At 51.3% G+C, this 16,537-nt stretch overlaps 2 protein-coding genes across 2 annotated transcripts; both read right to left on the bottom strand.

Annotated features, from left to right (window-relative positions):
* Window positions 1–5,620: 5,620 nt before the first annotated feature.
* On the bottom strand, window positions 5,621–8,507 carry V2A60_009860 (RTP1/Tango6 family protein; the record flags this gene model as incomplete). The annotated part of the gene is made up of 3 exons (XM_083261124.1): window positions 5,621–7,674; window positions 7,735–8,291; window positions 8,365–8,507. The coding sequence occupies 3 exons, from the start codon at window positions 8,505–8,507 to the stop codon at window positions 5,621–5,623; spliced, it is 2,754 nt and encodes a 917-aa protein (XP_083117250.1).
* A 4,893-nt stretch (window positions 8,508–13,400) lies between these two features.
* On the bottom strand, window positions 13,401–13,574 carry V2A60_009859 (uncharacterized protein; the record flags this gene model as incomplete). The annotated part of the gene is made up of 1 exon (XM_083261123.1): window positions 13,401–13,574. The coding sequence occupies one exon, from the start codon at window positions 13,572–13,574 to the stop codon at window positions 13,401–13,403; it is 174 nt and encodes a 57-aa protein (XP_083117249.1).
* Between the last annotated feature and the right edge of the window lie 2,963 nt (window positions 13,575–16,537).

The following is a 16,537-nucleotide window of genomic DNA, read 5'->3' as shown; positions in this document are numbered from 1 at the left end:
CGAGAAGGCATAGTTATGTGAGAGCGCATAATAAAAGGCAATATGGGTAAGCCCAGTGTAAGTCTGGCTGTCTGTCTGTCTGTGTGGTTCGGAAAGCCTGCAAGAGAGCAAGGAAAGCAGAACAAGGAGGACGGACAGGTGGGGGTGTAGGATGGATGCGCGAGTGGGGTGCGGGGCTGGGGGGTGGCAGTGATGGGTGGTGGAGAGGGGTATATGCATCATGCTTGTGTGTGTGCATGTGCATACTACCAGTAGTATGTGTGTGCGTTTGCGACGTCTCGCAGGGTCGACAAGCAGGCGGGCGGGCAGTGCAGTGCAGCAGGCCCATTACTATTACTCCGTCGTCAGTACTCAGTACTCCAAACAACGCGCCCAAGAGACGATGAAAGGAAAACGGGACTTTTTTTTTTTTCTTTCTTTTTTTCTCTTTTTTTCTCTTTTTTCTAATTTTTCTCTTTTTCTTCTTTTCCACCTTCCCAACGAGGTCAAAAATAGGTTCTTGTCAAACTCGAGGATGCCCAAAAACTTGCGTGTGAAGAGGGATGATTATTATGCCCATTGCGAAAAAAAATTGCCATGCCACCCTTTTTTTGTTTTGCCCTTATCATATCAGTAGGTTTGTGGTCCCCCAATCGAGAAAAACGTCGTCCTTGCAATTACGAATGAGTAAGTACTTAAGTAATGACCTTGGATGCGCAAACGGATAAAAAGAAACACAATGTACCGAGTACTTGGTATGCTGTATATTCGCCCACCTACTGACGGGGTACACGGTACCCAATCTTGGCAAGTTGAGCATACCAAATTAAACATTGCGCGATTGACGTTGCATAAAAAGTGTCTTGTCAGTCTTGGAGGTTACTTGCTTGCTTGCCCATGTTACTTGCTCTGCTCATGACTAGAGAGGCAGAGGCTAGTAAGTAGGTGCTGAGGCAAGTTAGTAGTAAGCAGTTACTGATTAGAATGTATGAATGTAGCATCCTACATACAAACCTCAAGCGCCGCCCGCCGCCCGCCATGACCGTTGAAACCGCCCTTTTCTAGTGTAGGTCCTAGGTAACTGCCCGTGCCTCTGTATCAACCGATCAAGGTACTACCCAGTTAGTGGTCAAGTACCTAGTATCTCAATCCATACTCGTCATCTACTATTAAAAGGGACGTGGAGACCTGCCTGTCTGCTCCATACCTACTCTTCCCAGTTGCTACTGGTACTTGATAGTAAATTGACTCTTGCAATATTGGCCAGGTAAGTTAGAGCACAGCGGAGTTTTCCACACCATAGCCTCCCCCATTAACGGCATTTTCATTATCTCTTCTCCGTGGCTGGGATTCCGCACCGCCTCCCCGTCCCATCATGACGAGTCTTTTTTTGGACGCGACGCTTTGCTTCTTCCCTTGCAAACCCGTGGAAACTCCAACCAGAACGGAAATTCTCGACCGACCTCGATCCCGACGGCCGCCCCCCGCAGCAGCCCAAGGAAAAAAAAAAAGGAATCTCAGTCACCGCCATGCCGCCCAGTTTCCCGAAGCCTCGATACAAAAAAAAAAACTACATCCACCCAAACACCGCGCCACCATGTTTCCAGCTTCAATACCAGTTTCGTAACCTCTGATTCGGACCAACCGCGATATATTTCCCTTTGTGTGGCCTTGTGCTGCTCTGTCGGGGAACAAACTCCCTCCCTCGCCCACCTATACCTGCGCTGCCCACCAACCAACCCCATCCATCATATACATGCGCATCACTGCTGCATCCTGCAATAACCAACCATTGTACTCAAGTACCGATGTGGTGTCGTTTCGACTAGATGGATGGGCCCAGGGACTTGTCATCCTAACTACTGATACCAGTAGCCAAGTTTTATTTTTTAAATTATTTCCTAGCCCTCCATTCCTCTTTTTGTGCTCTCTTTCTCTCTCTGGGGTGGTGGCAGAATCCCACGATGCCCCCTCGAGCAGCCAACCAGTGCGCTCCAAACCCCTGCCCAGAGCCCCTCCAGCCCCAAACTCTAACTAATGACTCTCTCTCTCTCTTGCCATTGAACCGCCAGCATTGATCAAGTACCCGTCACCACGCTTGCGTCGCTGAATCTCGTCGTCAACCTCTGACATGTCTTGCCATCCCTTTTCATGCTTTTCCAATTTCCGTTTGCCGCATCTAGAAACTTGATCGTTGCACACAAAGACGCCTGCCGGCTGCCAAGCCGAATTGCTGCCAGCTGCCGGCTGCCAGCTGCCAGGCATCAACATGCCCCGCACTATCGCTCCGTGGTACAGATTACTGGTACTGCGTGATGTCTGCATAACTGCCCATCTCTTTTGTTTAATTGTTTCTCTGTTGCTGCCATCTATGACTGCATAGATGCAAGTCGCTTGAGTCGGACTTTTTTGGTCCTGTCTCTCTCTCTCTCGTTTTTCTTCACCATCCATCCCTCCCTTCTCTTCCCACGCCATGATTCTCCATGTTTCCGACGCCGCGCCTCCCTGCCAATCCCTATCCCACCCCGAGAAAAAAGGCACACCGACCAACCTACTGGGCCCAAGCAGGTGCACACCCACACCCACACCCACCGCTTCGTCATCCGTTCAAGGGGCTTGCTTCTATGCAGGTACCTCCGTAACCTGAGACGGCTCGATGGCCAATCGTCCACAACGACCGACCCCATCCCGGGCCGCTCGGCGACGACGCCCTTGCCATTCTAGGCCTAGCGAGCACTAAAAAGACCTTCAGGAGGCTCCAGGGTGCTGCTGCGATCGACGCCACCGCCCCACGCCGTCAACCAACGTCAAAAAGCCTCTGCGATACTTACTGCCAACTGGTAGTAGCCCCTTTGCCCCTGCATGTCCTTGATAACCTGATGCCCTTGGGTCCCAAGGGCCTTGATGCTCTGGCCAATCTCCAGCTCGCCTTGGCCAGCTACTGGGTAAGAATCTCCTCCCTCGCCATTCCTCCACGCGCTCGTCTCGCGACACCCTTTTTCCTCCAGTCAGAGCTGGTCCTGTTCCTCAAGATTGTGCCGAGTTGTGCTGTCTCTCTCCGCCGGGCCCCCAAAACGTGTTTGTCTCCCAAACTCTGTGTCGCAGACAACAGACGAGGACGGCATTTCCTCGTCAGCCTCTCAATTTTGTTGCGTTGTTTCGTCACGAGTCAAGGATGATGTCCTTTTTGATGCTTAGTTATTGCTAGTACACCCGGGTCTTTATGGGAGCATTGTATGAATTCCTCTCTCTCTCTCTCTTCTACTTGTCTGCACTTTTAAACTTGTACATTGGTCTGCGATGAGGTTTCCTGGCCCTCAAAGAATTGCGTGGCTGCCATTTTGATAAAACGTTTGCTCTGGTCAGAGAGTTTCCTCAGCACACCCCATACCCACGCCGCTGCACACGCCCCCTCCCCCACCTCTGCGCATGCCCCTACCATGAAACACGAGGAGGAGGGCCCGTTCGATAGCAAAGAGTTACAGCTATATGATTGACCATCTGCGCACTGGTATGCGGCTATCAGAAGAGTTGGTTTTCCTTTTTCCTTTTTTTTTTGCTTTTTTTCTTCTTCCCTCTCTCTCCCTCTGATTCTCTCATTTTTCACAATCGCTAATCGGCATCGCTGAAAAAGAGCCGGCGCACGCTGAGTCGCGCAAGTGAGTCCGTCAACGGTCAGTGCCTTGCGGGGGGGGCAAAACGTAGCATGCCCGGCGTTGCCCATTGCTTTTTACCTACAAGGGAGGCTCGGATAAAGTATTATCAGACGTGCTTAATGGCTGGCTCAACGAGGAAAATGAGGAAAAGATTCATTTCGTCTGATCCTATCCAGTTCGATTGGTTACTTGGAGCAGGAGGGGGGCGGGGAGCCGGAGCGTGACGCTGCGAGAGATTACCCAGGGTATCGATATATGCCGCCGCTATTGGGTATGGGTGTGAGACGCCACCAACGTTCCTTCATCAGCCAACACGAGGGAGGACCATGAGCATTTTCCGTTTCGTCCGGCTGAGTCGATAAATAACCCGAGGAACAAGTACCTGATTCTGCCATGTTGTATCCGTACTCTGCACTCATTCCACAATGATTGGAGATTTTTTTTTTTCATTTTATTTCCATCATGGCTTCATGCCTTTTGTTTTCTCGTTCATCATCATCCCCGCCCCTCGGCCTCGATATATGCACCCGTATTCCCCCCCCCCCTTCTCCTTCTTCCATCGGATAAGTTTGGGTCACTACAGGGTAACTTTTACCAAATAGATTTTGATCCCTGGGCTATTTTTTGTTTGGACGTAACAAAGGAAAAAACGGGGCTGCAAAAAAGCGAAAACCTACCAGTAGGTACCTAAGAGTAAGTATGTAACTGAGTAAGTACTTAGGTACTTAATAAACACCAATGAACTTTTGAAACCGGTGGGAACCAACAATAAACATAAAAAATAAAGACGACCCCCTTTCAGGACGCTCATTTATGCAAAATGTGCCGACAAAGAAGTCATTGGTTTTAAAAAAAAAGGAATACTCGCAGACTTGGGGGTTTCTTCTGACTCGTCTCGAGTTGTAGCTGACAGCCTTGCGCGTTGCATGCCTGCCAAAACACACACGTACACACACACTCTCTCTCTCCTGTGCATAACTCGAGAACGTCATGCTTGGACGGTTATGCGCGCCGGATACTACTTTGCTTAAAAAGTACTTTTTTTCCAAAGAAGTATGGATGGAAGGAGGCTGTGTGATTTTTTTTTTCAATTTTTTTTTAAAATCCGCTTACCTCACAATGACAAGAAACGTGCTCACGAGGTCTTTCTCATGCAACACAAACTTGTAGAGCCCGAACCCAGTTTTGGTAGATATTTTTAAACAATTGCACCTTTTTTCCTTTCCTTTTTTTTTTGTTTATCTCTTTCCACATCTTTCATGTCAAGTTTGTGGGCTCCATCACAGCCTCCTCCTCCTCCTTTCCCCCCCTCCGCGGCGCGGCGCGGCCATCCCCGTTATACCGAACCGCGCCGGCGGCCGCTGGCCTTTCCACCTCAGTGAACAAAAAAAAAATCAAAAAAAAAAATCACGCGGTTTACTTTGGCATCTTCTTCTCGTAGTTTTTGGATTATAGACGCACGTATTAACCCCCAATGCCGTTTCTGTGAGCATCCAAAAACTCACGATGCTTTTCTCTTCTGTCGCCCTCGTTTGTTCATCTTTCTTTTCTCTCTGATGTTTGCTCATCCGAATTCCTCGCCGCCCCCCGCCCCCCTGTAGCTGATCCCCAACTTGATACAAATGGGGGCTTGGTTATAAGTAGCTCCGCCTAGAATAAAAATGGAAGGAGAAGAGAGACAAAGAAAGAGGGGGGGGGGAGGCGGCTGTGCAAATCCCCGTCGATCATCCGTCTCAGAATTTGGCCGCCGCCAAAGTGCAAAAGACCAAAACAGGAAAAAAAAAAAAGACTTCGAGCCTTGACTTACTCGAGCTTCCCGGGACTCGGGCACGCAATGTTACATCATGGTATATAGATATGCCATATTGCCATTAAGAGGCTTCGCCTTCGTCTAAGCCTCCGCCTTTTCCCCTCCGTTTGTTACAAGAGCTCCCGCAACAGACCGCCAGTCTGACATGAGACACACACACACACACATCTTTGGTCTATTCAACCTCCTCAATTCTCGGCCGTTGCTGCTGCTGCAGACTCCCCTGACCCGCCAGGCCACGGCTCAGCCGAAGCCCCGCAAGCGTCCCTAGGCCGGCCGGCGCCGCATCCGCACGCGGAAGCAGGCTCGTCGCCTGCCACGCCTCGAGGCTCTCGACAGCATCGCGCGCGTGATCCCGCACCAGGCCGTCATTGTCCGTGCCCGCGACGTACTCGAGCGAGCGCCGGATGTCGGCCGCGCTCTGCCCCGTGAGCCCGAAGCCTAGGCCGCCGCCGCCGCCGCCCCCTCCGGCCGAGGACGACTGCTCCGCCCGGGCGGCGGCGGCGGCGGCGTCGAGGGCGCGCAAAAAGCCCAGAATCACCACAATCGCCGCCCGTCGCAGGATGCCCTTTTCGAGCTCCGGCTCCAGCGCCAGTACGTGCAGGCAGAGGTCCACGCTCGCCGACGCCAGCCCGGGCCCGACCCCGCGGAGGTGGCTCTCGATCGCGGCGCCCAGTATGGACAGCGCCGACGTGCGCATTCGCACGTCCTCGCTGCCACGCTTGCTCTCCCAGCCCTGCACAATCTGCGCCAGGATGTCATTGTTGGCCTTGTCCGCCTCGGTAAGTTCCTCGTCGTCATCATCATCGTCGTCAACATCTTCCATGTCCTCGTCTTCCTTCTCAGCCCCGAGCTCTTGTCGTGCCCGCTTCTTGTCGTCCTTAAGCTTGCGCATCCGCTCTTCCCGGGCCTGCCGCGCGAGCGTCTTGGGGCGATGGCCACGCCGGCCGGCAATCGACAGCAGTGTCTCGCACGTCTGCCGGGCGACGTCGCCGGTAAACGTCTGGCCGAGCCGCTCAATGACCTGCACGAGGGCCTCGCCGAAGCGGAGACGCGTGTCCGTCGTTGCCTTTTCCTGGGCGTCCAGGTAGTTGTCCAGGATCTCCTTCATTGTCGTCTTGGGGTGCTTGCCGGCAAGCTGCGTAAACATTTTGACAACCTGCAGGTTAATATAGTCTTCGTTCTCTTTGAGAAGGTTGGACAGCAGCACGGAAACGGCTGTTATGTCTAGAATGGGGCTTTCAGCCACGATGAGACTGGACAGTAGCTTGAGGCCTTCCGCTACAATCGGCGGTGGATTTTCCTTGTCGCCGGTGATATAGCTCAGCGCCAGGTTGTACGTTTTGCGGTCTTCGATTCTCCTGGAATCAGGCAGCCCCTTGCCCTTGTCATCCGGGTCGTCCAGTTCGTCGCGATACTTGAGCAGCAAACTCAAGTTTCGCGCTGTTCCGGACACATCTGATCTGTCTTCTTGCGCCAGCCTATCTAGAGCTTGTTCCACCACTCCCAACTCTTTCGGATTGATGTCCGATTTCTGAAATGTCGGTGCCGTAACTGCCAAGTTGACCAGACTCAAAACGACACTGATGACTTCGTCTCCCAGTGGAGATTTTGCGTCAGCCTCGAAAACTTGCGTAATAAGCTCGAGGAGCTGGTCGAAATGACTGATGAGCTTTTCCGGTGCCTTTTCCATCAGTTGCTGCAGAACGGAGACCTCCATCAGATCCTCGACAGGATTCTCAGATTCGGTATTAACGGGAGAGAACAAACTGATGCCGCCATCATTTGACTGTTTTCCCGCAGTTTCCACCCAGCGCCGTAGTAGCGATAAGAAAATGGAGGATGTATCTTCTGCAGAGCAGGCGCTTGAAATGTATTCGGCCAAGGTAGCCGCTCGGTATTCGATATCCATCCAGTCAACGTCTACAGTCTGCGAGGTGTCTGGTGGCGGAAGCACAGTTATTTCGACCGCACCGACGGCCGTCGTTGTATAATGCCATGAGGTGATTAGGGATGAGGATGGTATCGGGGTGGCAGACGAGCCCTTGCAAGTCAAATTCGCGATGAGGGGCTTTACGCTTTCGAGATTTCCAAACAACTGTAGATATGTTCGTAACAGCTTCTTTGCCGGCGTGTGCACCGATATCTGTACTGCTTCACTCGGATGATTCCAGGAGGCGAGAGCCCATATTTGCAGGATAATGCGCCCGAGTATTCTTTTGCATAGTCCTGGTGATGGATTCGACAGCACCAATACACACAACCGTTGCAGGGCCTGTTGCAGCGTACCTCCGTCGACAAGAACTTTGGGTTTTGATAAATCCACGATTTCGTCTTCCTGCTCCTTCTGGGAAGAGCTCTTCGGTCTCAGGGAGGGATTGACACTTTCTAGCAGAGGCTGCACGAAAACGCTCCACCCAGCCGAGCCTGGCGCGCCGTATATTTTTTTGCCGAGGATTCCGAAGCCAACAATCTGCGCCGCAGTGCGCGCAAGGTCCTGTCCGGCTGTGCCGTCTATCAAATCGAACATCTGCCCCGATATTCCCGAGAACCAGTCCTCCGCCGTCATGCCCACCGGAACCGAGGAAAGGAGCTTGGTGGCGACCGCGACAGCTTCGTGTGTGATGCTGGCGCCTTGCTTTTGCGGCTCCTGCCCATCCGATGGATCCTTCTTGCCCACATTACTCGGATGCACAGAGAATACGAGCTCAAGTGTGCCGCGGACGCCATCGGCGCGCAGAGGGATCAGCGTCAGCGTTTGCATAAGCGGCTGTCGCAGCCATGGCGGGACAACGTCTGGTTTGATGAGGGCGTTGAGCGCATGTAAAAGCGTCCACGTGTCGACCCTTTGAAGGGTAAAATTAACGTTAGCCTGGTTTATGAAAGGGGCAATTAACTTTCAAGGTCGATTTGACGTACTCTTCTACAAGTTCATTATATCTCCTGTGTTCAGCTTCTCGAGTGACCTCATCACTGGCGGGATTGAAGGCTTTTTTGCCTACATCTATTATATCTTGTATCAGGTTGGGTTTTTGCTCTTGTGTACTGGGAGCATCAGCCATGGAGGGTGGGTTGACTCTGTCCAACGAATTGGTTCAATAATGTGCACGATGATTAGAAGAACATGGCTCCCGACTATTCAATGCTGGCGAAGTGATTTCTAATGTGGCCCATTGCTCCAGATCTTCATGAGTCAGCCACAGTATTGGAATGTGGCTAGTGACAATGTGGCGCGAGCTCAACCGTTATTATGCTTCTAATAGACGGTAAAAGTTGCCGCCACTGCCACGAAATAAAAAAAAAGTAGGCAAGTTATAATGATACATTCGATTGCCATAATACTTAGAAATGTGCAAGACTCTTCTCCAAACTCACAAAAGCTGTGTGGTCCTTGAATTTCTTTCCACCCAGGATTCAGGTGGCCCGTGCACCCAAGCTCTACATATCGCGTTTCCTGGCACGCGTCTCTCTCCCTCTCACATCAAAACTTCAACGACAAGCAACGTAGCTGAAGCCTGAATTCGCAGCTCGAGGCTCTAGCTTCCATCTACCGACCCTTGGAATGTTCACCATTTATTTTCCACAGCGTTGACACTACTAATGCTTCGACTTGTTCGGCTGGTGATGTCGTCTCGCCAGCACCAACCACCCATATTGCACCTTCGCCTGTCCTACAGTTCACCGGCTCTCATTTTCCGCAAGGAATGTCTACTGGAGACCCCTCTATGATGGCCCGGATGCCCGCACAAGCCGCTCCCGAGCCTGTATCAGAATCTCGCCGCTAGCTGCTGCTGGACACTGTCGCGGGTCCAAAGCATCCAACGAGGGATGCCCGGCCGACTCGGAGGGAATGCGTGTCGGAACTTAACCCTAAGTAATCATTCTGGTTTTTCTTCAAGTCTTGTGTCCTTGTCGTCGGCAGCCTTTTACGTTACGCGAGGATCTACGGACGCCTCTACCCGCTGAAAAGTTGGATTGGCTGATGATTGGAGCCCTTTGCTTGTGACCGACTGGCTCTTGCCGACGCGCCGGTTGTCTTTTCCTTATCGGGGGCAGAACAAGGGAGAGGATGCCATGAGTCGTGCTGGTAAGAGTCTCTGGCCTGAGACCGCTCGTCCGCTCCTCTCCGCCGGAACCAGTGCTGTGGTTTGACAGCACGACCGATCGAGAGGTGCGGTCTGAACAATCCCGAGAGCCCACTTGGCGTTGAAAACGGAAGTGAGAAAGGAATACAAGTTGAGCTTGAATGCGGCCACAAACAGAGATGGCGTTTCATGATCCTTATCCGGCTACTCCTTGCCGGAAGTTTTGTCAGCATCATGAATGGCATTACCGCAAGAGGCTGCTCGGACCACACACAGAAATGCTGCTCGTCCTTGCACTTCCCATTCATTATGCTCTCGGATCTTGAGCCTTGAATTTCCCAACTGCCATGGACGTCTCGGGACTATGGATTGCCCCTCGAGCTACCTGTTTGCTCCGGCAATCTTGTGGTAGAATGTACGGTCTAACCGGGCACATTAACCTCTACGCGTCAGCCAAGTCCGACGTGAGAGAGGGCGCCAGTCCCCCGCTGATTGCCCCGCGGCATCAGTATATCCCTCTACTTCTGGCTCTCCTTTCCGAAGACGAGATGAAAGCGCGTTTTTTATGGATGTATTTTGTGCGTGCGGCAACGCTTCCCTTTCCCACCCGTTCGGGTAGGTTTCGGATGGGAATGAATCAAAAACTAGTCCTTGCGGGCAGTGCAATACATACAGAACAAGTCGACGTTAGCTAGTGACATCGCGGCTTGGAAATGGTCATTGGCTGGACTGGGCGTTGATGGGTGCCAGCCAGATGACGGCAGCAATCGTTGCGGCTACAGCATCGAGCGACCCGAGTGATGTCATGTCAACTTGGACTCAGTTGAGCAGGCAGCGCCGAACCAAGAAGCAGTATCGGGACCCATCTCGCGTTGGTGTCAAAGTTTCGTGCTTGTCTGGTACTGTGAGCTGGCGGAGCTGACTGCGAGGTTGAGACTTGCTTTGCGGCGCTTGCGTGTTGAAAATCATTCGCTTTTAAAGGACAGGCTTGGGGATATGAGCAGTCCTGGTTGTCATGGCCGTCAGAAATGCTGGCCGGGACAACCCCCCGTGCTGGAGGGGATAAGTCACACCTGACCTGGCTGCGTTGAGCGGTATGCTAATATAATAGTAGGACAATTCACATGCTCGGAATCGGCGACCAGGATCTGATTACGTTTTTCCGGGCGCAAAGCCACAATCGACTAGGCGACGTAGCATCCGTATCGACTGCCGAATTACTGGAGACCAAGGAATACACCACGGCCTAATCTTGTAAAATGAAGTAGAATTAAAAAAAAAAAAGAAGAAAGCTAATTCCGATTGTCCTTGGATCCGCGCCGCACAGACGATCGAGACTGAAGGCGCCACAATTTAATCCACGAACGTGTAAGTACTTAGGGCTTCTCTGCCGAAACCGTTGGGAAGAATACGACGTCTCGAGAAAGGCGATGCCCAGGCCCCAGCTCTCTCTTGGATCCGATTCCGTAACCGAAATACCGCTCAACGGGCCCGGTTCAAGCAATGAAGTAGCGGTCGTGACGCAGAAGGCTGCAGGCCAACGGGTCGCATGTCACCACCATGATGCCTTGGATTTGCCCCGAGGCCCCTGCTGTAGCCTATCACGTTACACAGGACGCGCCCAATGGCCTCATCTCTCATGGCCAAGCAAATTCTAGACAAGTCCATGGCAGGCATTGGCGAGCGGCGAGCGGCGAGGGAGGCACATGCTGTGACGAGGTGACGAGAACCTGTTGGTGCTGGAGGCGTCTGGTCCGGCCCGTGGTGAAGCCTCTTGCCGTCTTATTTGCCCTGTGATGTGCCATGGCGAAAAGGGCCTTTCAAGTCACGCTGCCGCCACCTGTTGCGCCACACCAAAATGGAGGGCATCTTCAACCTGGGACCCATGCTCGACTCACGACGTCGATCCCGGGTCGTTTGTCGGTACGTAGAATACTGAGTGAGTAGAAAGTAATTGAAGTACTCAGTAGTCGACAATGGGAGAGACCAACAGGGCGGAAGCCGCCGCCACCAATGCCGAGCCCACCCCGTCCTGGTCCGACCGCTACTCAGCAGTTTACATGACCTGCCCGTCGAGCCCGTCGAGCCCGTCGAGCTCGGATGACGGGGTTTGACTCAGTCTCAGGCATCGATGTATGCATGCTTCGACCGTCGCCGTCTATTCCGGAGCCACATGGGAGAATGGATCACTACGGGGGGGGGGGGGGGGAAGAGGCGTGGAGCGTGGGTCGGTCCGGCAGCAACCAGGGAAGGCCTTGTCTGGATACTTGATGCTACGCAAGGACAAGTTGACAAGGTCGAAAACCGGACCCGGTTGTTATATGTGCTCTTGTATCCGTATTTTCATTTTTGATTCTTTTTTTAAAACCGACCAATCTTGGTGATATTTCTACGTGGCGGTGCAGCTGCGCTCCTCCTTCCTTGGCCGCCAGCCCCCCCCCTTCTTTTTCTTTCAAATTTCATTTTCATTTTTTCTTTCTTTCTATCTTATTACTTTGTTTCTTCTTTTTCTTCTTCTTTTCTTCTTTTTTTTTTGCCAGCGCCTTGCAGGGCGGGCAGCGTCTTCTTCTTCGTGGCGCCTTCTTCCCCAAATGAACAAGAGTAAAATGAAATTCAAACAGGAAACGAGTCAAGATGATGTGATTTTCTGGTAGTGGGGGGGATATTTCAATGAATGATCAGCAGAGAAATGAAGAGGGAATCTGCACATAAACCCCCCCCCCCCCTGCCTGGTTCTCCATGCAAGCTGTGATGAAGGTCGTGTAACTGTGATCCTGCAGTCTTTTGCAGGACCTCGGGGGATGGGGGATGGAGGTGGCGTCTTTTATGGTCTTGTCCGCTTTGATACTTGGCGCCATCGCGCAGCAGCACCAGCAGCAGCAGCGCAAGCGAGCAAGCAAGCGACAGCGTGCATGCAGTTTTTTTTTTTGTATAGTTTTTTTCTTCGAACTGCAACGAGGGTGTGTATGTGTGTGTGTGTGTGTGCCTGCGTATGTGTCAAGGCAACAACAACATCCACTGAACAGGGCCGTGCAATGAGCCACAGCAAAGAATTGGGAATCTTTTTTTCTCAAGTAAATCAATGCAGAAAATGACATCTCCGGACTTGTTTGTATGCATCTCTGTGTCTGTCTGTCTGTCTGTCTGTCTGCCTGTCTCCTTTTTCTCTCTCTCTCTCTCTCTCTTTTTTTTTCTTCATATAATCTTCATTTTTCCGTTCTGCGTCGGTCCAAACCTTGCTTGGGTCAGACGACATGATCATGGCCGCCCCCCCCGCAGCTCTTTAAAAGACGTTTCAACGTGGACATGTTATGGTTATGAATGGGAAAAGACCGTAAAAGAGACAGCAAAGTTGATGCGTTATAGCGAGGTTACATGTGTATTTTTCAATGATTCTTTTCCTTTTTTTTGGCTTAGATTTTCCTTGTTAAAAAGAATTCTCAACACACAAGTCTAAGTAAACCGATTCTTTCCCTGGGTTGCTAGTCTATTTTGGAAGAAATTAACAAACTTGCGCGTAAATAGTGATAGTAACTATTGCAAAAAGCTACCCTGTCCCTGCTGCACAGAGAGAGAGAGAGAGAGTGTGTGTGTGTCTGTGTGTTCATAGAGCAATGTATAAGATTAGAAAAAAAAAGACACCCAAAACAGAACCCCGGATAGTGATTGTTTTTTTGCGCCATGTTATATAAAACAGAAACAAGAACCGAAAAGAAATGATGGGAAAAAAGACCAAGAAAGAGAAAAGAGACCCCAACTTTTTTTCATGTTGCATTCTTTTTCTGTCATAATAGTCGTGTCAATGTTACCCTTGTGGCATCACTCTGCTCCCAAAGTTGAGGATATCCACCCACGCCACGCTCATTTTCATCAATGAGCGCTGGCCATGAGCGAACTTCCTCTGGGCATCATTGTCGTGACGGGCATGGCCGGAGGAGGGCGCAGAGCCTTGGCCCGGAAGATGAGGCTCTCCTCGCCTTGATCTGATACCACAATCTCCATGCGGGCGTATTGCAGGACCCCATTGTTGACGTGAGGTGCCATGATGTCTCTGGACGCCGCCCAAGCTGATGATGGGAAAGGCTCATCATCACGACCAATGGCCTTGGAACAAGCAGCATAGTCAGCAATGGTCTTGGAATAAGCTAGTACCAGAGAGAAAAGGAGGAAGAAGAGGAAGAAGAGGAAGAGGACACAAAGTGCACTTACAAGGCAGGTTGAGCATGGCGTTTCATTCACCCACACCCAGTTCTTGCAGTCGTGAGAGAGAAAGTACTTGCAGCGATACTTGTAGAAGCCGCCACCCGGGGAACTCATCTTGTTCTCTTTTTGTGTTGGTGTCGTGACCGAAATAGGGATAGGACTGTGGATTTCTCCGAGGGGGGAGGAGAGTGAGAGAGAGAACAGACGGCGGTAGAGACGTCAGATGGGTGGGTGGGTAATAACAAATAAGGGAAGCGTAGTAGATGAGACGGCGGCCGCACGCGCGTGGGGGAGGGTGAGTGGCTGGCAGAATCGAACCTGTCCTAGCTTCTCTGGTAAAAAAAAAGAGGATGTATAAGAAACGTGGTGGCGATTGAAGAATGCTAGCGCGTTGGTGACAGAAGCAAAGGTTGCTGCCAAAGATGTTTGTTGTATATATATATAGAGTGAGTGAGTGAGTGAGAGAGAAGCCTCGAAGGAGGTAGAAACTGAAGCTTGGCCGGCTTCGCAGAGGACCCTTTATATATACAGATATAAAGACATATATGTATATAAATCACGGGAGAGGAGGGGAACCTCAATGATCAAGGACCACGAAAAAAAATGGAGTTTGGGTGGAAGTCCCGAGCAATTGGGAAGGAGAGCAATAGAGAAAATGTTGCTGATGATGTAGACAATGAGCCGGGGACCCCCCTTTGAGGTGGTTTACCGCCGTACAAGAGAGCAAGGCAGAAAAAAAAAGGGTGTGTGATGTAGATGTGTGCAGGCGTATGTAGGTGTGTAGGTGTATAGGAGTACGTGTCAGGACACAGAGAGTGAGAGAGAGTGAGAGGAGCAAGGGAAGAAGAGAGTGTGTGTATGCCGGCAGGGTGCCTGACGATTGCGCTGAGCAGAAGAACCGGTGTGCGTGTGTGTGTGTGCGTGCTACCCGCAGTTGCAAGGAAGAGAGCAACAAGACACGGGCTCGGAAGATGGAAACCAGGGCCCGCGCGGTGGCACGAAGGGAAGACGGGGGGGGGGGGGGGGGGGAGAGTGGGCAAGGCTCCTAGTCGAGGCGTGTGATTTGAGTACGAGCGATGGGGATTGGGAAAATATTAAAAGAGAAAAAAAAAGAAGGGGAGAGAGAGAGAAAGAGAGACTGCGCCGCGCGTGCGCGCAAGAGAGACACAGACAGAGACCTTGGCCTGAAGATTACAAGAATCCACGCATCGCCGGCCGAGCCAGCATCATGACCCGTCGTCGCGCGAGGCGTTTAATACGTAAGAAAAAAAAAGCGTAGATACGAGGGGGAAGAGACAGAATAACATGGTCTACTGGTACAAGGGGGTGTGTGTGTTGGGATTGGGGGATTGGGGAGAGGGCGAGGGGGGGGGGAGGAGACGAGGTTCGCCAAGAGGGGCAATAAAAGGCATGAGGAGGACTCCATTTTCGCCTTATTCCATGGGTATGCATAGACGAGGGATGAGTGGGAGGAAGAGGAGGAGGAGGAGGAGGAGCAGGACCCGGGTCGAGGGAAATAAAAGCGAGCGACAGGACAAGATGAAATCGGGTTGGAGTCGTCGGATTGCGCAAGTTTTCACTATAATAATTATTGGAGATGGATGACGAGGGGGGGGGGGAGAGAGAAGGAAGACGGCAAGGAAATTAAAATTATCCATACAAGTACAAATAAAAACAATAAATAAATAAATAAATAAATAAATAAATAAATAAAAAGAATTGGTGGCGTTTTGTATAGTATGCGGCTCCAGTTTCAGAAAGGCGTGGGATTGGGCGTTTGGTCCTCCTTTTGCCGTGCTTGTGCGTGATGGACAAGGCTTGCCGAACTTGCAGAAAGCCTGCAGAAGCCTGCAGAAAGCTTGCAGAAAGCTTGCAGGCTTCCTTTGCCCCCTGCCCTTCCTGTCCTGGTTCATTTCAACCACACACACTGACACGCTACTCCGGAAGCTGTTTGAGTGTGTGTGTGTGTACGGGGAGCAACGGAAGCAAGGGAGTACATACCATCACTGATCACCACCCCCCCCCTCAACAGTCGGAGTCGAGAATGTTATTGGAAGAGAGCCTGGCCTGGCCAGGAAAGAGTTATGAGAGAGAGAGAGAGAGAGAGAGGGAGAGGGAGAGCAGGGGGGGGGGGGGGAAGAGAACAGGGGACAGGGGGAGAGTTGGCCGTGGACGCGCCAGCAAAACATTTATGGCGTCAATTGCTTGCTGCCCAGGCCCGCATCAGATAAAAAAAAAGCATTTTTTCTAAAATGAAATGGAGAAATACCCAAGTACTGGGAAGAATGAAAATTCGAGAAAAAGGGCACCCTTTTTTACGCCAATTCATGCAAATCACACCCCCTGGCACCTGGGGCATGTTGATCCGCGAGGTAGTCATAGCATTGAGTTTGGGTAGATGAGCTTGTTCACGATGGTACGACACGGGACAAGACCAAGGGGGTTTAAGAGGAAGAGGTGAAGAATACTTATAGAGACAATTGAAACAAAAGGCAAAAAGGAAGATGGATGTACAGAACAAGCAACTACATAGTACTCCGTAGAGACCAAGATTCAATAACAGAAAAAAAAGAAAAAAAGAAAAAAGGAAAAAAAAAAAGAATGCCGTGGCAAAAGGGTTCCCCCCTTTGCCAAATTTGGGGTCCGGTAGTTGTTTTGAGTTGCTTCATATTGATCTCTCTCTCATTCTTTCTCCTGGGGAGACACGTGTTTGCCCACCGGCGGGAAGCCGAGCGATATAATTGCGGCGCCACCGCCATTTCCAGACAAGACCCAAACCAGGGGGGGGGTCTGTTGGAAGAAGG

This window comes from Cordyceps javanica, chromosome 7, assembly GCF_051103115.1.
Source record: "Cordyceps javanica chromosome 7, complete sequence".
Classification (NCBI taxonomy): Eukaryota; Fungi; Ascomycota; class Sordariomycetes; order Hypocreales; family Cordycipitaceae; genus Cordyceps; species Cordyceps javanica.
The sequence above is the reverse complement of the archived record's forward strand: the minus strand, read 5'-3'. Positions and strand labels throughout refer to the sequence as shown.